Raw genomic sequence first — 20,679 nt, 5'->3', positions numbered from 1 at the left:
CTAGCATTGGATCACAAGACGGTCATCTGTCATGTCACATAATGACAGTCACGTATCAGGGCTAGGTCATTTGAAGTTGAAGAATCTGGCTCGCTTAGCGTGCAGGTTTAGGAAAAAAGCAAAAAAAAAATCACCGCTACTATAATGTCTGCTTCCACTCTTGAACATCTATTTCTATGATTTTGACTGACGTAGTTAACGCGCAATCGCCATACAGGTCCATTCGCTAGTAGTAAGGGAGGGGAAATGGCGTAGATTACAGGGTGTGAGAAGAAGGGGCGAGGGGACCTTCTCCTCTCTTACTATGTACAACGTCTCGCATAGTACGTCCTTGAAGATTTATCTAAATGTTCAATCGCCTTGTAAAATCCGCCTGGTCAGAAATTAGTCCCGTGATCCAGTTCCGATTATCCAAACCCGGTAGGCTACCACGGTAAAGGGAATGTCTCTGGCTTTTGTTTACCAGCGTGCGAAACGTTACACATCACAGTGAAAATGTATATCCTACGTCATTCTGAGGAAACCTTCGCCAAGGTCAGTGCTTTTCATTCGTTCTAAACAGCTCGCCAAGTCCATACTTGTTGTATGCCCCCAAATTTTGATTGGCAATATACTTTAATACAGTTCCACAATCAGATGACGCCAGCACTGGACAGACGTCTACCCCCGGCCAGACCCAGCACCCACAGTTGTGCAAGACCCTGTGACAGGTGATGGGCCCTCGTCAGAAACCCTGACAGGTGATGGATGGGCCTTCTTCCGTGGGAGTCCAGAATGACCCATCGTGATCGTGAAGATCTTCCCACGGTCAGAAAGAAGTGTCTCTGAACAGGGAAGTCATTGGGTCCACATCAATCCCCGTCATGTATGCTACAATGGCATGTATTTTCATCAGTAAGGACAACCATGCAAATCCTGTGAGTGAATCTGCCAGGCATTTGATATAGTTTTAAACACTGGCTATATTTACATTGAGGCTTCAACTAGGTCGTGCCTTCTATGTGGTTGAGAAGTAGTCAATGCTGGGAATTGGTTGTATGTGCAAGAAAACAGCATTACTTTGACATTTCAGATTAGGGTATTCTTTATCACTCTGTTCCAGTTGAGATGATTGTATGAAGCCAGTTTACATGTAAACTAGTCTTCTTTGGTCACCATCCTACATTTAAACATAGTCAAAATGTTCTTTAAAAAGTTATTTAAAAATGTGCTTATGCATTGCTGGCCAATTCCTCACAAAAACAAGCTAGTTTCATAATGCTAACATGTAAGCATAATGAACCTCCTGCTTAAAACCCCAAAAGCCAGAAGGATTGTGAGCCCACGCTTTATGTTCTATACTTGTAATGAAAGTCTAGAATCTAGATCAAGTGGGCTTTTGCCCTTCTGTTCCACATGAGGTTTCTGTCCTCCCTGAGCTTGTTCTTTAACACAGGTCCACATTGCGTAGATGTTTTGTATTTCATTATGAACATACAATTGGTTATAGGCTTACTTTTCTGTGAAGAAAATGAAAGACAAAATACTGTAGCAAAGATCTAGGCCTGTGATTGAATTTGACTTATGAAAACCATATTTGTTTTGTTGTTTTGCACTACCTCATTGTCATACAAGTGAACAAGTAGCAAACATGATCAATATGAGTAGCCAAATAACTTGTCAAAGTGCCCCAGCAGGTATAGGACCATCAGAGGAATTTGTTTCATTTTGTGTCACAGGTGGCAACTTAAAACAGCAGGGTCATTTGCACACAAGTACAAGTATGTTTATGACAACTGTAGAAATACTAGGTACTAGGTAGCTCTAGGTATCTTGTTACCTTGCAGTTCAGACATTTTAATGAAGGGGAAAATGTGTTTCATCAAAACAGTCCTCAATGCATCTCCAGGTGTGACATACACAACTATACTAACAAACCAAACCTTTTCCCCTATCACCAAACTCTTCTTGCTCAAATTGTTTTAATGGCCGGTAAGAGACAGTGTAGCCTAATTGATAGATGGATTGTTTTGTTTTCTTTATGACTAAACTCCAAAAAACAATCAACCACATGAATAACACCACACAATTCTTTGGGGTTAGCATTCATTGTTATTGTGTTTTAAGAAATGTACGGAACAACATGGCATTTTACCTCTGTTCTGTCACATTCTCTGGTATGTTTGATTGGTCCAGAAAAGCCAGTGTGTGAGTTTCTGCTTCCATTACGGTGAATTACAACATATTCACCATGGATTGGCCCAGTGTGAATGAAACCCTGGTATAATTTACTAGATCTGTTTTGTTTGCATTTTCATTTGTAAAAAAAAAAAGAAATTACTGGGAATTGTGCAATATTTTACCTTAAAACTGTCATGTTGTTGACCAAATGGTATATTGTATAAACAAGTGACAAGTTGTTTGAAAGCAACAAAATCACCAATGTCTTCCATTAAGATATGTATAGACTCATATGCATTAGCTTATTTAGCAGAACTGTGGTGCCAACATTATTGTAGCCATGCATGAATAGTAGTGATGCTTGCTTTATGAAGAATAGCAGAATTGATTTTCAAAGCTGTCAGAGCTCAAATCTGTGAAAACATAATCCTTCAGTCTAATAAGACCTTTTGTTTAGATTTAATGTAAAACCAGGGCAGTATCAGTATATCAAATAAATTATAATTCTGGTTAGTTAAGTCTCTTATTGTGATGCGAGACTCAGTCCTAGGCCAACGTAAGACCTTGTTTTAGTCCAGGCTTAGGGTGTACACTAACTTAAAGTAAGAAATAACTTAAGTATATAACTGTAAACACTAAAGGACAAATGTATCGCAAGTAATATTAAATAGGCTCTTAACCACAGGATGTTCAACTGCTTTTTAATGAACTGGTTTATGTTAGGTTTCATAAGGCAAGAGATGTTTGACTTTATTTCCCTTTATACTTTCATAAGTTTAAATGGATCAATTAGACTACTTCTCCAGATATGACCACCAAAAATGTCTCCAATGTCAAACTTATTGAGAATTATAAATAATATTTAGAGTAGTACCTTAATTATTCTAGATTTGGATCTGATAAGGTATCCTAAGTAGTGAGGTAGTCACTGAGAAATATAAATCACCATAACATTGTAATTGTACATAATACCTCATAGTTCAGGAGTCAGAATGTTCAATTTTATTTGATTGGAGTTTTAGAAGCAATAATGCAACAATGCATGAGTTTAGTGCCAGGGTAATGTGGAAAGGATTCTGTAATGTAATGTGGAAAGGATTTTCTGTTATTTTTTACAAGGTTTTGCCTATGGCAGCTTACGATTAACCCTTTGGGAGGTGTATTATATTTGGCTTTAGAATACAGTATCACTGCTAACACCTTGGCATTGCATTAATAATAACATACTGAAGTTATATAAAACGAGTGAGGCAGACCAATTCCCAGGCTTTGTTTTTAGTGCATCACTATACTATCCAAAACCAAACAGTACACTGTATATTTTATACTGTATAGGAGTGAAAGCAATAATGGCCAAGTCATCACTTTTGTAGCATTGTTTGATCTATTGAGTTACTGCATGGCCTAAAAGGATAACATGGCTGAACTTAACACTTGTTGAAAAGCACTTTCTCTCATGTATGAACTGCATCATCGTCATCATCACCACCAGCTCTGTGTCTCAAATACTGTGTTCTAAAAACTCTGTAATGCTATATACTGTATGTGGGGATTTATATACAATATTAATGTGGGGTTTTAAAAAATATATACTGTGTGCATGATTTAGGCTAGCAGAATAACGAATGATTTGTATTGCATGCAATAATCCAACTTTGTAATGTGAATGAGTTAAAACTATGGTACTGAAACGTTAATACCAGATGTTCTGTAACAAGGTGATGTATACAGCAAGGTTGTTTGACATGACGGCAGCAAGTTGATTATGGTGTAGATTGTATTACTGTTCTAATTACACAGAGCGATTCTGGGAAGAAAAAACATCTAGAACACTGAATGCACAAACTTCATTGGATGTTTAATGGCAATCAGTGGAAATCTAAAGAAAATACATCACTGATTATTCTTTTTTGCTTGCTGTGTCAAACTAACTAAGCTGCTGTTGAACTGAATGCCAACTGGCAAACTAACCTATGCTATTAAGAAAACAAAATGAAGAACAGGCTGAGGTAAAGAATATTCAGCGACATTTCTTTGTTGATCAAATGTTTTTTTCCACTTGTAGAGGTGGGGTATGTAGAAAACTATGCACTCCAAAGGGAGGAACTGGGCATGCTATTTGTGAATCTCTTGTCTGGTTTTGTATTTTAAAAAGAAAGAAAATCTATCAGAAATTCAGCAATAAAAAACAGCATGGTGCCAACTTGACAACTGCAGCAGTTCTCAATTATTAACAAATGGGCCTGTGTAATCTTTGCTGTTAAGAAAGGGAAGAATACCATTTCAGGTTGTGAGTGGCAAGTGACTCACTGCCCCATAACGATAAGGTACGCTACGTATAGTTAGGTATAAGATAAGGTTTCAGTCTCCGCTAGGGTCATGTTTTAACAAAGTTCCCTTGAGAAACCCAGGAAACCCCTACCTGTTCACACTGTTAGTCATTCTGCATAAGCTTGTCTGTGGAAATGCACCAGAAAGTAAATAGTGTTTGTATTTGCTTTGACAGAACACAAAAAATAAGTACATACAATCTCACCATTAACTAAATTAATTTAACAAATGTACAAGCCCAGAAGCCAACATCATCATGAAAACATATTGTACAAAGATCTTGAAGAATACTGTGCTTCAGTCGCACGTTTCACTGCTGGTGCTCCTTTCAGACAACCTCTTTCTGATGAGTGATACTGGAACAGATATAGCTTCAATCTGCTGCTTCAGCTAGAATGCAACAGATGTGAGGAGGTGTTACTGATCAATAGCTCTTCTTAGGTCAAATTGATACATCACGTCAGTGATATGCTATTGTCTTACATTGTCTATGGTCTTTCCTAAGGGTTCAAAGTCAAATGTGAGTTTGGAGGCTTTCACTGTTAGCTTGCTGTTCAGGATATAGCTGTGGAAGGAAACAAAGAAGAGCATATCAAAATAGAAAGACTCTTGCAGGATAACAAGCATTGTAGCAACCAGGATTCTAGAGTGACCCAACAGGATCAAAACACTAGTACTAAAATACATTTCAAGAGCAATGTACACAATGCATGTTCAGACATAAGGATTCTCATTGAACCCCCCCTACACACGCACATGCACACACACACACACACACACACACACACGGTTTCCTTGATGCTGAAACAAACAATAAAGCACGCACATCCACTCACTAAATACCCGGTGCTGGGCTCAGTGGCATCGCCAGGAATTACATTTTGGGGAGGCGAAATGTGTCGGTTGCTTCAAGTCAACTATGAAGAAGTGAGGCCTGGCAGACAGCGTAGCAAGCGAGTGTGGCGAACCTGAGCAGACTGCAGAATATTTGCTCACCACCTGTCCCCTGTACAGACCACCTTCAGCCACTTCCAAGTGGGACCAGAGACAAGGGCGTGGCTACACAACACTGAGTTGGACATTTGACGATAATACACAAAAGAAGAAGCCTGGAAATTCTAAACCAAGAGCTGTCCAATGGGAATCCTGTGAACTAGATTTAGCCATTTAAAATAGTTTGACACAGAGCTCCACAGTTGACTGTGCCCTGCCCCCCTGGGCAACTATTTTGCCTGAACACCGGAGTAGATATGACAGGTGAGTTGTGCCTACAACCAGGTACTCTAACAGTACTCTGACCAGCATCCCCTCTCCTACATAGGTTATATTCAACCATGAAATGTTAGGGTTATTCAGAATATGAAATTCAGAATTTCAGAAGCCCTTCTGGATGGAGGCCTTTAAGGAGTCTTACCAATTGATGTTGGTTTTGTAGAGGAGGAACACTGAGCGCAGCGCATCCAGGTGCTGTGGGGTTGAGTGGACAACCGCACCCACAACACAATGGCAACCAATGCACTTCAGATCACTGCAGATGCTACATTTGGAGACAAACATTTTTTAACTTTTAATGAGGCAAGTTGCAAATACAATTAAATACTTTAAATAGCGGGTTCTAGTTAACAACACATGTGAAGTGCTGATGTGTGAGCCAGCCAGATTTCTGCACAATGTATGTATTGCATTGGCATTTGGCAGTAGTTGTGAATGGAGAAACTGTTGACAACATCCAAACATTCCTCAGGCAATTACGTCAGTGGTTCTCAACCTTTTCAGTCCATGACCCCCCAAAATAATCATATTTGAACTGGGGACCCCCCAAAATAATCACATTTGAACTGGGGACAAGCACTTGGAATTGTAGGAGTTGAGGCATTACATTTAGCTTGACTCGGTTCCACAGATAAATATTGTGAAAATAGCCGATCTATAAGCTCACAATAGCTTGTTTGTTGATCACTTTACTGTCATCTGGGGTACCCCCCAAAAATCATGTGGGTAGCGCCCTGGGGGTCCCAACCCACAGGTTGGGGGGGTCTACCATGTTTTGACATTCCCAGTACAACCTGTCTTCTACAGGTGGCCATGTGTGATGCTCAACATCTTCTGTATTATCTCACCAATGAGCCATTTCTCCTTCCAGTCCTGAGGCGACCTCATAACTGACAGTCACATTATGGGTTAACCCTAGTATGAAAAATGCACTTGAGGTTAGATTAGGTACAATGCCTTGACAACAGTAGGCCTACACTGCTGTGCACATGACATTTGTTTTATCAGTGGTTTAGTAACTCAGTACATTTACTCTACTGTACTTAATTACAAATTTGAGGTATTTATTTTACTTTACTGGAGTATTTCCAATTTTCAGTACTTTTACTTCTACTCCACTAACTACGTCTCACAGACAAATATTGTACTTATACTTTACCAATACTTTTGTACTTTTACTTTTTTAGTACATTTTGAATTCTGTACTTTTACTTGTCACAGAGAGATTTTCTACATTGCAGTATTGATACTTTTACTTAAGTAAAACATGTGAGTACTTTTTCCACCACTGGTTTTCATCATAGAGTTAAAAATAAGGTTTTCATTCATAATATTGAGCCAACACAACACCAGCGAAACATTGATCACAAGCCAACATCCTGGCCCATGCTAGTTTTGGAAAGGTGTGAGTAAACTTACTTGAGCATAAAATCGAGTCCAACCATCTCAACTCTCCACAAACCCCAAGAGAGTCCCCGAGCACAGTGTTGCATTGCTGACAATGAAAGGTCTGGAGGTGTTTTCGCCCAGACTCCATCGTATCATATTATTATTATGTCTGCTTTGTAAAATCCCAGGCCCCCTCTCTCAGTCCCACTACGTCAGTTTCATGCAGCACTGCCCCCAAGCGGTTAGAAATGTGAGATGTTGATTCTCTATGTAAAGTGAGATGATGATTACTCTAATGTAGCAGCGTGACTGCAGTCTTTTAGCGCACTGTATTTTCGTTACACATTTGTACCTTGAGATTGAGAATCTCAAATTGAGATAATATAGTTTACGTTAACGTTTTGTCAGATAATTTTAAAATATCTATATAAATAAAGTAAAGAAAGAAAGAAAAAGAAAGTGGGCGTAACTGGTAAACAGACCTTAGCCCCGTGGTTCCCAAACGTTTTAGCTCAAGACCCAAAAGAGAGATCAGATGTTTGCCTGAGATTGAGAATCCAGGCAAACATCTGAAATTGAGGGATCCAAAACCCACCAAACTAGTGTAAATAACTGATCTACAAGTTCAGAGGCGCCGCGTTGCGAGCTTGCAGATCTGCTATTTTCACTACTTCTTTGATTATTTTTAGTTTATTCATGACATTCTTATTGAAAAATGTTTGAATTTGTTTTCAACTCAAAATGGTGATTTTTCTTTGGGTGGAAATCTTAAGAAAATCTTATTGAATAATAATAATAAATGACAACATTTAGGAAACAAAAAAATAAAGGGATATTCACTCGCGACCCACTAAAATGGATCCGCGACCCACAAATGGGTCCCGACCCACTGTTTGGGAAACCGTGGCTTAGTCCCGCTTAGCCCCCATTGGCTGCAGGGTACTTCCGCTTTGACCAACGAGCCAATAAAATGCCTCACGCTCCATGTTTTGAAACGAGAGTTGGTTTTAACCGTCAGGGCGGGTGATACAAGGACACTGCTGTCTGTCTGCTGCCTGGCCTGCATAGTGGTGTGTTTGTTCGTCGAACGTATGAGCGAAACAACGTGCGTGTTTACTTTGTCTTCGAAATTACATCAGATATCGGATTAAAACATGGATCTGGACTCTATGAAGTACGCGGAGCTGCGAAGTCTGGCAAAAGAACTCGGGATCAAAGCCAACAAGATGAAGGTAACGAGAATACAAGAACCTCAAACATGCTTGAAAAGTCGAGTTGCGATCGTTGCTAAAGCTAGTCATAGATTTGTGTTAACCGTTTCACTCACGTCAAAAGGATGACCAAACGATATGTACATGGTTTTAGTTTATTTCGATCCACATCAACAGTATCACAAAACGTAACGCATTGTAATTCAATATTTCATACTGTTTGATCGAAAAGGCATAGGCTGAAGCTCATAGCTTATTTATGCCTATCCTTTATACATGTTGGTTTAAGTTGTTTATAGTTTCAAAGTTCAAATTGAATGAACAAACACTCAAATGATCCGCAATTACATTACATTACGGTCATTTAGCAGACGCTTTTATCCAACGCGACTTACAATGCGTGCATTCAACATAGGTAGGGAACGAAACTACTAATCACCAGAAGTATTAAGTGCATTCTCTTCTAAAACAAGCAACTAAGAACTACTCAAAACTACTTACGTTGTCGTATTAATCGAACACTCAAAATGTTTTAATATTTACATTCATGGCTTCATACTTACACACACCTTGGTAGACGTAATGTGTGCCGAATGAAACCTTATGTTTATATCTTACACAGGCAGAGAAGCTGCTTATGGCGATCAAACGGCATTACCAACAACAAGAGGAGAGCGTCCAGGTACGTTTAGTCAATATAACGGTTACTCATGATGTTTATTAATGTTAAAGTAACCCTTACTCTAATGATGTAAATTGGTCATTTTAATGTAATTGAATATCGTGTTATCTGTTATTAATGTTAATATAACTTGCACTAATGATTTAATGTGAGGCAAGTAGCAGCCTCTTGGTCCAGGGGTATTTTAGATCTGGTCTTGTTGAGCTCTGCTGGTGAGTTCTCACTAACCAGAGCTAGGGTGTTTTATTTCCATGTTTCAGGGAAATGAGAGTGACAATGTGGACCCTCAAGTGGACACAAATGAAAGCCAACCTCTTGTCCAAGATGACACAGTAACTGATGAGCCTGTCTTCAACCCGATATCATTCGTGACCAAGCGTGGAAAGGGAAAGAAATCCAAGAGAAACATCTCTGAGACAGAACTGCCATATGCAGCATCCAAGGTATATAGCATTGTCTGTGTTGTCTCTCTGTCAGAAGTAATGCAATGGCCACATCAGTCAGTGCAAAGATGGTAGAGAACACACCCAGCCCTCGAAAAAAAGGGGACGGCATGAGTAGCGATAACAGAAGCTAGTGTCTCTAAGTAAAAAATAAATAAATGTCTGTGGTCTTCGTGCACATAAACTTTTACATTGCATTGAAAATTAAGCAAAGTCACAATTTGTCTCTAATTCAAAGGAAAATGAAGTTGCTGGTGCAGGGAGTGCCAAAAGGAAGCGGTATTCATCCACTGGTGGTTCTGGTGCGATTGTCCCCACTGAGATTGGTGTAAACTGCAATGAACAACAGCCTCATAATGCAGATGAAGTCCCAGCGGGTGGTGTGACAGGTCAGTAAAATTGTGGTAAAGGGGTGGGCTGTAGTAGTAATGGAAAGCTGTAGTAGGTCGGCATTTTTTTGGGGTTCTAATTTTGTATGAAATAGCTGCCAGAAAGGCTATAGGAACTGGTTGTGTAAAGTGGATATCTCTGCATTCCAATGTTGTCCTTTTTTGGGTAGTGTATTATGTATGAATTATAAAACATGCTGCTTATCATTTGTTTCGTGCATCTCTATAGAACTTATTTGGATGTAAAGTAAACTTGTATAATTTTGTTTGTATGTGTATGGTAGACAATGGACCAAAGGCGATGAAAGCTGGTAAAATCCCACGCTATGAAGGACTCCTGAATAAGTCGAAGGCCTTGAAGTCGGTTACACCCAGTAAGTTTTCTTTTCTGTCATTACAGTTCATTTGGTTTCCTGAAAGTTCCACCAATCTTGTACATCTTTTTTATTTAGTTTTCTTACTACCTCTACAACTGTTTCTGAATGTTTTGTACAGACTTCAAAAAACTGCACGAGGCACATTTTAAAAAGATGGAGTCCATTGACTCTTACGTCCAGAGGAAACAGAAGCAGGTGGAGACTTACAGTAATTCAGTGAAAGACCTTAAGGTAATCAATTATTGAAATGACATGTGGCATTGCTGAAATACCATTATGACATGATTGTAATCTTTTCTTTTTTCTTGTGTTTTCAAACAGACACTGAGGGAAAAGACTCCTTTGAATCCAGTTAAAGGAAAAAATCAAGTGAGTAATTCACTCAATCACTAATTGGGCATTCTGTTTTATAACCACTACTAGCTTAGCAGTTACATAGAGTACATACACTTTCAATTATCGTTTGTTTTTGTGCTGGTGTATTTTTTTTTATAGAAGCCACCCCCAGGCCCTGCTTCCTTGTTCAGCCCTGCACTGACCAAACCAGCTGATGACAAACGCAGACATACCTCAGCCAGTAAACCTGTGCTCAAGAAACCTTCCCAGAAGGAAGATGCTCTGTTCAGGCCATCTGTCTTGTCCACACGCAGGATCAATGTTAGGTGAGATGCTGTTTTACATCTTGTCCTCCCGGTCATGGTTGCTCCACTACTGGTCTATAGCCAGCAAAAGAGAACTTGTTGTACTGGGCATTGCCTAGGTGTGAATGTAATAAATAAAATAAAATAACGGATTGAGAAAATGTATGGATGATTAGTGCATCTTGAGGATGTCCAAAAACTTAACATACACAACATGTCATGGTACAATAAAACAACCAAATGTCAACTTTTTGCAGGTTCTCCCAAGCCACACAGGACAATGAACATAAGAGGACCTTGGTGAAGACGCCGGCACGTATGTCATCACATATCTCCTTAGGCACCCCAGGAAAACAGAACAATGATGGAGGAAAGGTCAACCCAGTAAAGACTGCCGACGTCTCGGCTATGAAGACCCCAGGTAACATGATCATACTGTTAAAAATACACTACCATTTGAGGGACTCGCAATCATTGTGACATAGAAAATGTTGCATAGTCACTATTTAATTGAAACGGCAAGTTGCTGGAAAAGTAATGCACCCTGAGAATGTTCTGTATTTGTCCCTCATACTTATTTTTTCTGAATTCCAAAGGAGCATTTGTTTTCATGGGCAATGTAAGTGTTTCAAACACCCCTGGAAATAACAAGAAGCCATGCTTTGACCTGAAGGAAAGTCTGTCACGTCCCCTCGCATACAAACCCCATAAAGGTAAGTCTGGCATCTTCAAATTCTCTGCTGCTTAAATATGACACTAGTGGTAAATAAATGTCTGATTTTGTTGGTGTCTTTATTTTATAGGGAAACTGAAGCCATTCGGAGAGAACGGAGAAAACACAGCAGAAAACAACTCTCAGATCTCACAATCGCACCAGAAAAAATATAAACAGCACCAGGTGGAAACAAGGTATATTTGACCGAGATTTGAAAAAGGGTTGTTAGATTTTTCATAAGTAAAAGATTAGCAAATGACATGGGGTGTGCTGGGGATTTTTTACTGGAGGAGCGCTACGTCTCGTGCACGTGACGCAATTGGCGATCGCCAATTGAAATGACCTCTTAAATATGTAGGCCTATTTATTATCAACCCACAATATATCGAATATTGTTCTATTTATTATTAACCCACAATATATCGAATGTTGTTCTATTTACTTGCGTAATGGGGATACTTCAGTGTTGTCATATGCATTACCTTGCAGACGTAAATTTAGTTCATGAATCCATAAGCCACTGTTAAACCATTGATATGCATCCAGACAGGAATATTCCTATGGTAATTTACACTGTTGAGACTCTGCAGCTTTTGTAAGCCTAATAGGTGTGAATGGTTGTTTTTGATCGATACACAATGTAGACGCACTTTCGCGGGTGTGCATGTGCGGGCACACGTGCAGCTCAAACAACTACTGACCTCGAGTAGTACACACCTGCAAATGACATTGATTATATTGGTGCCATTGTCTCAGAATAAGAAAGAAATAAGAATATCATCATTCAACTACAGCTTGTGTTTCATACATGGTTTGCTGTATCCTATTTTCTAAGGGAGGACAGGAGAGCAAAGCATGTCAAAGGCAGGAAACAGAAGAAAGAAGACGTTCTTGGGGCCAGGAGGGGCCTTACAATGTCTTAACCGTTAAACCCCATCCCCACCCAAAAAAAGCAGATCTGCAAGTTCGTTTTGTACATTTCTTTTTGTAATGTTTTGTGCTCATTTGTTTTATAAATACTTTTAAAGGATGCAGCGATGTCCAATTGTATACTGTAGATTGTTACCATTGTATTGTTAATCTCAATGTAGAGGTACTTTTGTTATGGTTTATATTTTAAATGCAGCTTAATAAATGTTCTTAACTCAAATGTTCTTAACTCAAGTTTAATTCTATCACTTAATTTCCAATATTTTCCAGTGAAAGAATAGAGATGGACAGGTGCCAATATCATTATATACAACGCTTTAACGTTTTATTCAGTTACATTTATGTGAATGTTCATTGTACAGACATGTTTTGAAAAACTCCCTGGGAAAGTTTATAACTAATTGTATGCTGTATTGACAAACCGCATACTACTATGAGTGACTTGCATTTTGCAGGCTTATGGTTTGTTGACTGTTGGATTTTATTTAGTGGGGCTACAGTGATGCTTCTCAGACTTCAGGGTTCCTCTTGTAGACCTCATAGGCAAAATCTTCTGTATGCGCATAATCTTTACAGACGCCAATGTAATCAATCTCCAGCTGAAATTGGCCATCTGCTTTGTCTCCCAAAGTAAATCCAATGGTGTTTATCTGCAGAAATAAGAAACAAGTGGCTAAGAGTTAATTATTTAGTCACTAAATAATTAATTTACAAAAAAAGTGCTGCATGTGTGAATACAACACACTACATTGTGTGTGTTGTATTCAGAAATGCAGCAATAAATATTTCTGCTTTATGATGTTGATGTTAAATGATTTGTATAAATTACTTGCAAAAAAATAAATCTCTTTGCTGTACTACCTTGTCAAGCCAGAGTGGATGTTGGTCATCTTGTATTCTTCCACGATGTGCCAGGAAGAACTTGGAGAATGGTATCTGCCAGGGAGTAGGGGATATTTAAAGGTTTTTTAGCATTTTATGCTTTATTTAGATTGGAAAGTGTAGAGACAGGACACTGAGGACAGAGAGAGTAGAGACTTAACAGGAGTTGGATTAGAACTCAAAACAATTTAGACATTTAGCAGACACACTAGATACAAGCGCGTCTGCTAAACAAATTAAAGCATGTTTAGTGCACCAACTGGCTGAGCCGCCACCACCAGGCGACCCCATTCCAAAAGGTCTGTCAGTTTCCAAGTTATGAACAGCATGTGAAGATTAGATTGTATAGACATTTCTAAAGGTAAAATGGTGAAGATGTTAACTTTAATTCAACAACTAAAGACTTATTTATAGCATGACATGGAGTATACCTTGACATCTTGCCAGTAGGGTCCTCCTCTGGTATACAAGAAGTAACTGTATACATCATCTTTCTGGTGGGAAAAGTAGGTTTCTGCTGCAATATTGATCATCCATGGACGGCCGTCAGCACGCACTCGTAGATGCAGTGTGTTGAATGTGGACCAATCATAGTGCTTCTTCCTCTCAAATGAAGCCTACAAATTGAACATTTTAGGGTTAATTATACTGAGATGATGGCAAGCCCTTTTCAATTTCCTCAGTGGTGGATGGGACAAAGAGGAGTAAGTCAGTCAGTGGTGGATCGGTTCTTAAATACAACTGACACATGATCTACTTCACAGTTAAATGTGATTTTCAGGATGATTTTGTCATGATAAAATCATTTAAAGCCATTAATAGAAAATGTAGAGGAAAAAACTAAGTTTCAAAGTGCTTTAAATTAAACAAATATAATATAAAATAAGTAAACTCAATTAAAACATGATTAAAGAACAAGTCTTGAATTTGAGTATGCAAGTGGTCTGGGGCAAATTATGAAACCTTCAGTAGAAACATAGACCATCCTGATTGATTGAATTCACAAAAGATGAAATGAGCAGTGAGCAGCATCACTGCATACTAACCAGTGGTTGCTTTGAGCGCATTGTGCAGTATCCACTGTAGCGTGTTTCTCCATCCCTTGGAGGAGCAGAACACAGAGTCCCATAGAAAAAACAGGTATTGTTGTTCCTTCCAAGTTTCAAGTAGGCTTCACTCTGGCCTCCTATCTCATGGTCTGAGGACACCGTCCACTGCTCCAGGTCCTCTGGCCCTCTGAATTCCCATCTTACTAGAGTCTGTTCAAGTATATGTTCAGTAAGTGATTTCCCCTCTGGACCGATCCAACGGTCGAAAAACTCTTTTTTCAACAGTGCAAAATTCTTCTTTATACCCGCCAAACCTTTTCCGAAGTCTACTTTGATCTTCCAAAGAGGAGTGGTGTCTTTGGTCTGACCGGGCCGTTTGTATTGGCCCTGAATCATAGACCTTGTGGCCACAGATACAGGATAGATGGAATGGACCAAGATCTTTCTATGGTGCATGGAGGCTAGCAGCCTCACTGGAGGAAGATGATTAATCCTTGACAGGGACATTTTTACTTGTCATGCAGCAATTTCCTGTTGGATGAAAGAGGAATTGTATAGAATTAAAACGAATTAAAATAACTTTGCTTTTAAAGTGAGCTTAGAATGTAATTCAATTGTCCTGACAGTTTATCACAGTCATCATCACTATTCTATTCTTATTTCAAATGATGGTGAGGGTGATGCTTGCTTTTGAATCGTCGTTACTATTAACTGTATAATACCGTTAATATTAACTGCATAATACAATTAATAGTTATGTTATAAATACTGCCATTTTCACAATCTGTATTAATCTGTAGCACAGTCTGTATTGACTAGGCCGATGCTGCCCATTGCAGTGCATGCTGTACCTGTTGCCAGAGTCCTTATTACCATTTAGCATAGAGGCCCATATCTATTAATCACATCATAATGACGTCACTGTCCTGTACCATGATACCCAGGGGGCAAAACCCCCTTTTTTTTAGAAAGCTGCATTTGCTCTGCTATAAAAGGTTGGCCACCAGAAATAATATCTATGACCCCGTAGGATCACAACCTATATGGACAACCCGGTCAATTTTTTGCTGGAAATCCAATATGGCCGCCTCAATATTGGCCACTACCAGGGGCAAAGGGGGGTATGCTGCATTTGCCCTGCCATAAAAGGTTGGCCACCAGAAATAATATCTATGACCCAGTAGGATCACAACCTATATGGACAACCCGGTCAACTTGCTGCTGGAAATCCAATATGGCCGCCTCAATATTGGCCCCTATCAGAAAATAGCTTTGGCAATAACTTTTGAACCCGATGGGCTAGAAATAAAAACTTGGTGTCTATTTCATGGTTTCAGAGCATGAGAAACTCAATGGAATACTTATCTTTATGATTGGGTGTGTCTGGACCTTTAATTTGCATATTTCCAAGATGGACGCCACGCGAAAATGAGTTTTACTATGACTTTTACAGTGACAGCTGACTGTTATGGCAACAGAGATGGCAGTCCAGAGATGGCAGTCCTAAGAGAGCAGCTGCTGCTTTTTCAGGAATCATTGAATGGGCAACCAACTGCAGTACTCTGGGAAACCTTCCTGGAGATGTCAGATATTCTCCAAAGGTTTATCTAGTACGATCGGGAAGGTGACTGGACAGGACATCTCTGTGAATCAGCAAGAATGCTACCCTACCTCACTGCAGCAGGCCACTACAAGTACGGGCAGCAATCTTTACCTCTGTATTTGGCTGAGATGAAGAAACTACCAGAAACAGCTTCAGAGGTACATGAAGCACTGATGGCAGGTGTATTTGTTGGCAGACGAGCAGATGGCAGCCACAACAGTGTTTCTCTTGACATGCTACTGGAGCAGACCTATAATGCCGATGCCAAGGAAGCAAGCAGTCTGGATGGCATTACACTCAGCCCTGCTGCCAGGACAAAATGGGTCTACACAAAACCACTCACTGCAGCTGTCTCTGCAGAGCTCAAGTCTTTGCTCCACCTCCACTCCTCCAACCCACACCATGAGTCTGGTCAGAGTCGTGTAATCCGGGATGCAGAGATGGTAGTCAAGGTCATGGCAGCAGTGGAGACTAACCCATTTACAGTGAGCACATCATCCACGATCAACATATCTACAGGACAGTGTGTTGATTCCACAGTCAAGGACCACTTGATGAGTGTGAAAGAACTGGGTCTGAAGGCACTGTGTGAGTCATTGTCCAGTGAACAGAAGAAGACAAGCATAATGAAGCTTAACACTTCCCACACTCAAAACACAAAATCTAAAAAGTCTAAGGGGAAAACCTCAGCACCTGGCAAGAGCAATGAAATTACTGCCCTCCTGCGCATGACCCAAATCATAGCCAGTGGTGGAGAACTCAACCTTGTTGACTTTATAGGCAACCACGAGTGCAGTGGCTTCCCCCCTTCCCTCTTCCAGGAAGATGGCAGGATGAGAACAGGTACCAAGGCAAGCCTTGTGAAGGTCCTGAAAGAGGAGACCAAAGTTGCATGCATCCCTGAGCTGCCTACAGAAGACAGAAAAACAGCAGTAGTTATTGATGCCATGTATGCCATACGCCATTGGTCGTTCCTGAAAGGTGAAGCATTTGGAACAATCGCTGAACGATACCAACGTCTGCTGTTGAATGATGTGCCTGCTGGCAGAGAGATAATTCACTTCTGTTGTGACCGGTACAGTGGACCTAGTCTTAAGACAGCTGAGCAAGAACACAGATATGCTCGACCAAAACCTACCAAAGAATATGAAGTCAGTATGCGTTACACAGCTCCAGATCCTCAGGAGTTTTTTGCTGTGTCAGCTAACAAGGCAAACCTATTGAGTTTCCTCTGTGACGAATGGTGTGAAAATGAGAAACTTAAGTCGGCCCTTGGTCCAACACATCTTTACCTGGGTGGGTGGTTTAAAGAAGAGACAAGGAGTGTGGTGATCAAGGAGGGGTCTATTGAAGATGTCCCTGCACTAGAATCCACACAACAGGAAGCTGATACAAGAATAATACTCCACACCTTGTACAGTGTCCAGAATGACAAAGTTGACAGAGTTGTCATCCATGCCAATGACACAGACATCATCATCATGTGCCTTTACTATGCAGCAACCCATGTCAGATGCCTTCCAGAGCTGTGGGTGAGAACACAATTCATACCTTCCTATCCATCAAATGGTATCAGCACTGGGGCTTGCACAGTGTCGTGCCCTGCCCTTTATCCATAGTTTAAGTGGCAGAGATGCCACCAGCTATCCCTTTTTCACTGGGAAGAAGGCATGGTTCAAGGCCAGCATGCGTCTGGATCTCCCTGCACTTGAGGAGTTTGGTGAAAACTCTTCTGATTCCCTCTCATATGACGTCATCAATCAGGCACGAGACCTCACAATTGCTGTATATACATCCAAAGCGGACCACCCGGAGGATTTTGACCTGAGTAAGCTTAGAGTGTACAAGTTCCTCAATAATAGATCAACCCTCTTAAAGCTGCTGCCCCCGACAGAGAATGCCTTTGACCTGCACCTGAGAAGAGCTGCTCTAGCAACCATAATAGATAAATGTGCACATATCGCCAAGCCGGATATTCCTTCTTTCACAGAGTATGGATGGTCTCTCAGTGCTAGCAATGCAGTCCCTCTTGCATCTACCGAGCCAGCCTTGCCTTTGTCAATGAGCAAGGCAATATCATGCCTCTGTTCCTGTGCAAAGAAGGCAATTCCATGCTACTTAGGATGCCGTTGCCAGGTACTGGAGACACGATGCAGCAGGATCAGTGCAACACATGACAACAGTGACAGTCAATAGCATTGTACCATAGTATCATTGGCTTTAGAAGCAGGCAAGACAGCACCATAGAGGTCAAAATGAACCTTTTGTAGGCAACCTCAACTCCGCCTTTACTCTATTTGTCACTAAGTAGTCTATATTTTGTTATGTTACTTGAATGCATACCACTATGTTAATTTGTATAGCCCTAAAGTTGAAGTTTTTGGCAAGTCTTGGAGTGTGCATGTGTATGTTTATATTGTATTTAGTTTATTAAAATGATACATAAGATACATTGTGGGCTTTTTCTCCGATTTTTCTCTGCAATCATCCCCACAACTATAGATCTATAAATCAATAAATCTGGGGGAAAATGTAATACCATACATTATTTATGACTGCAGCCATATTGACAAAATAGAAATGAAAGCTCAAACTGACCAAATGTGTTCATATTGCTTAAAAAGCAGACTTTTTGCCATAACAGTAAGCTGTCACTGTAAAAGTCATAGTAAAACTCATTTTCGCGTGGCATCCATCTTGGAAATATGCAAATTAAAGGGCCAGACACACCCAATCATAAAGATAAGTATTCCATTGAGTTTCTCATGCTCTGAAACCATGAAATAGACACCAAGTTTTTATTTCTAGCCCATCTGGTTCAAAAGTTATTGCCAAAGCTATTTTTTGATAGGGGCCAATATTGAGGCGGCCATATTGGATTTCCAGCAGCAAGTTGACCGGGTTGTCCATATAGGTTGTGATCCTACTGGGTCATAGATATTATTTCTGGTGGCCAACCTTTTATGGCAGGGCAAATGCAGCATACCCCCCTTTGCCCCTGGGTACTGATAGGGGCCAATATTGAGGCGGCCATATTGGATTTCCAGCAAAAAATTTACCGGGTTGTCCATATAGGTTGTGATCCTACGGGGTCATAGATATTATTTCTGGTGGCCAACCTTTTATAGCAGAGCAAATGCAGCATACCCCCCTTTGCCCCCTGGGTATGACGTGATTTTGATGACATCAGGGATATAGCCATTATATCCATCCATATGGGATTTGGGGATTTACGGAATTGGAGAACCGCCGATCCTCACCCAACCGACTTCACTCAGGTCAGGTGTTATTCCGAATTCAGAAGTTTGAAGCTGAACGGGATCGGACGGTTCTCGAGATCTCGACTCACTCACACATGCATGCGGAGATAAGTTATCCCCGTCTAGTAGTAGACAGATACTGGGCAGCGTGTGACTGTGAACTAAAGCTTTAACTTACCTAACTGGACATGGCTTCATTGCAGCATTGGAAATGCTGGACCTACAGGAGGCATACTATCTAGCTAGTATCTTGTTTTATGGCTTATGTTTTCAATATGCGCAAAGCGCGTTATTGTATAGTCACTAAATACAACCTATTTATATGTGGCTAATATCCACGCACGAACTTAATCAAGGACACCAGTCCTAGCAGCGGAAACGGGCTGCGTTCAGCAGCAACTCTAACGGAAGCACAGATGGCACATATTTTTCTTACATCTTCCTCAACAATTTCTGAACGTTATCCATTATCAGTGTCCTGAACGCACCACTGGTGCACCAATGTTCATCGTCCTGACTCCTGAGTGACACACCGTAACGATCGTTCCCGATTTGTCATTGTTGTTTTATTTATTTATCTGAAAACACTCAGACATATGCGCACGCGCACACAAACACACGCACGCACGCACGCACGCACACACACACACACACACACACACACACACACACACACACACACACACACACACCGGTTGACTAAATCATAATAAATTATTATTATAATAATAATAATGCATATTATTATTATAATTGTGATAGAATAACAAGAAAGCAGTCAGTGCATTGATTGAATACTTTATTAACAGCTTGTAAACAGTACAGTAGTGGTACGATTTTACAATGATTGTTACAACACAAAAAGCCCTATGGGCTTAATGTTTCCATTGTGGTCCTGGGTATTCAATTCATCAAGATTCATATTTGTATTTGATTTTGAATATCCTCTGGCTGTATTTTGTTTATTTTCGTTTGTTTGATCAAGATGATATGCCAAACGCGCCCGTGTGTGTATTTATTTATTTTGAGTGCGCATGCTCTGTAATGTCTGTGCGTAGCGCCGTTCCTTGCGTGCGTCAGAGTTGCCATGTAGTTGCTTGTAAATATTGGTGGTTGCGTTTTTTTGGGCTTGTTTCTAAAGTGTAGTTGCTTTTTTGGGCTTGTTTCCTAATGTTGTTTCAACTAGTGGTTCTTAAACATTTTCATGTCAAGGACCCCCAAATGAATATGTATTTGAATGCACAGACCACCCCCCCCCCTATCTGAAAATATGTTGTTGGTTACTTATTTTTCTTGCAAAATATGGCAACACTGGCGTCGGCGCGTCCAGTCCATTGGTTTACCA

General features: G+C 40.3%; 3 protein-coding genes and 1 long non-coding RNA gene across 5 annotated transcripts; 2 read left to right on the top strand and 2 right to left on the bottom strand.

Annotated features, from left to right (window-relative positions):
• The first annotated feature begins 228 nt into the window (after positions 1-228).
• LOC311035652 lies at positions 229-1,560 on the top strand. The gene is made up of 2 exons (XR_014599758.1): positions 229-534; positions 625-1,560. It is a non-coding gene; the product is annotated as an uncharacterized lncRNA (long non-coding RNA).
• Positions 1,561-3,919: 2,359 nt separating this feature from the next.
• On the bottom strand, positions 3,920-7,213 carry oip5 (opa interacting protein 5). The gene is made up of 4 exons (XM_084043981.1): positions 7,183-7,213; positions 5,906-6,028; positions 4,975-5,056; positions 3,920-4,881 (listed from the first exon to the last, which is right to left on the bottom strand). Exons 1-4 carry the CDS (start codon positions 7,206-7,208, stop codon positions 4,789-4,791), a joined length of 324 nt encoding a protein of 107 aa, XP_083900107.1. The 5' UTR covers positions 7,209-7,213; the 3' UTR covers positions 3,920-4,788.
• Positions 7,214-8,180: 967 nt separating this feature from the next.
• LOC311036604 (nucleolar and spindle-associated protein 1-like) lies at positions 8,181-12,575 on the top strand. 2 transcript variants are annotated; one of them, XM_084045401.1, is made up of 12 exons: positions 8,181-8,384; positions 8,986-9,045; positions 9,306-9,488; positions 9,727-9,877; positions 10,177-10,251; positions 10,373-10,485; positions 10,576-10,623; positions 10,750-10,916; positions 11,153-11,316; positions 11,492-11,608; positions 11,699-11,804; positions 12,446-12,575. In XM_084045401.1, exons 1-12 carry the CDS (start codon positions 8,307-8,309, stop codon positions 12,531-12,533), a joined length of 1,350 nt encoding a protein of 449 aa, XP_083901527.1. In that variant the 5' UTR covers positions 8,181-8,306; the 3' UTR covers positions 12,534-12,575. The 2 variants fall into 2 exon arrangements, with proteins under 2 accessions (XP_083901527.1, XP_083901526.1); XM_084045400.1 differs by having other exon boundaries at positions 8,182-8,384; positions 10,162-10,251.
• Positions 12,576-13,042: 467 nt separating this feature from the next.
• ndufaf1 (NADH:ubiquinone oxidoreductase complex assembly factor 1) lies at positions 13,043-19,685 on the bottom strand. Its single transcript, XM_084045405.1, has 5 exons — positions 19,513-19,685; positions 14,469-15,002; positions 13,854-14,039; positions 13,402-13,476; positions 13,043-13,190 (listed from the first exon to the last, which is right to left on the bottom strand). Exons 2-5 carry the CDS (start codon positions 14,976-14,978, stop codon positions 13,050-13,052), a joined length of 912 nt encoding a protein of 303 aa, XP_083901531.1. The 5' UTR covers positions 14,979-15,002; positions 19,513-19,685; the 3' UTR covers positions 13,043-13,049.
• Positions 19,686-20,679: the final 994 nt, after the last annotated feature.

Source organism: Gymnoscopelus microlampas, assembly GCF_963454915.1.
Source record: "Gymnoscopelus microlampas genome assembly, chromosome: 20".
Lineage (NCBI taxonomy): Eukaryota > Metazoa > Chordata > Actinopteri > Myctophiformes > Myctophidae > Gymnoscopelus > Gymnoscopelus microlampas.
This window is presented reverse-complemented; position numbering and strand designations above follow the sequence as displayed.

Coding starts and splice junctions, on each gene's coding strand:
- oip5 (XM_084043981.1), bottom strand. CDS start 7,208: ATGGTTGGACTCGATTTTATGCTCAA. Junction 6,029..7,182: donor GGACTCGATTTTATGCTCAA/GTAAGTTTACTC, acceptor CTCCAAATGTAG/CATCTGCAGTGATCTGAAGT. Junction 4,882..4,974: donor TAGGAAAGACCATAGACAAT/GTAAGACAATAG, acceptor GTTGCATTCTAG/CTGAAGCAGCAGATTGAAGC.
- LOC311036604 (XM_084045400.1), top strand. CDS start 8,307: ATGGATCTGGACTCTATGAAGTACGCGGAGCTGCGAAGTCTGGCAAAA. Junction 8,385..8,985: donor TCAAAGCCAACAAGATGAAG/GTAACGAGAATA, acceptor TATCTTACACAG/GCAGAGAAGCTGCTTATGGC. Junction 11,805..12,445: donor CAGCACCAGGTGGAAACAAG/GTATATTTGACC, acceptor CTATTTTCTAAG/GGAGGACAGGAGAGCAAAGC.
- ndufaf1 (XM_084045405.1), bottom strand. CDS start 14,978: ATGTCCCTGTCAAGGATTAATCATCTTCCTCCAGTGAGGCTGCTAGCC. Junction 14,040..14,468: donor TGCGCTCAAAGCAACCACTG/GTTAGTATGCAG, acceptor TTCAATTTGTAG/GCTTCATTTGAGAGGAAGAA. Junction 13,191..13,401: donor ATCCACTCTGGCTTGACAAG/GTAGTACAGCAA, acceptor TTATTTCTGCAG/ATAAACACCATTGGATTTAC.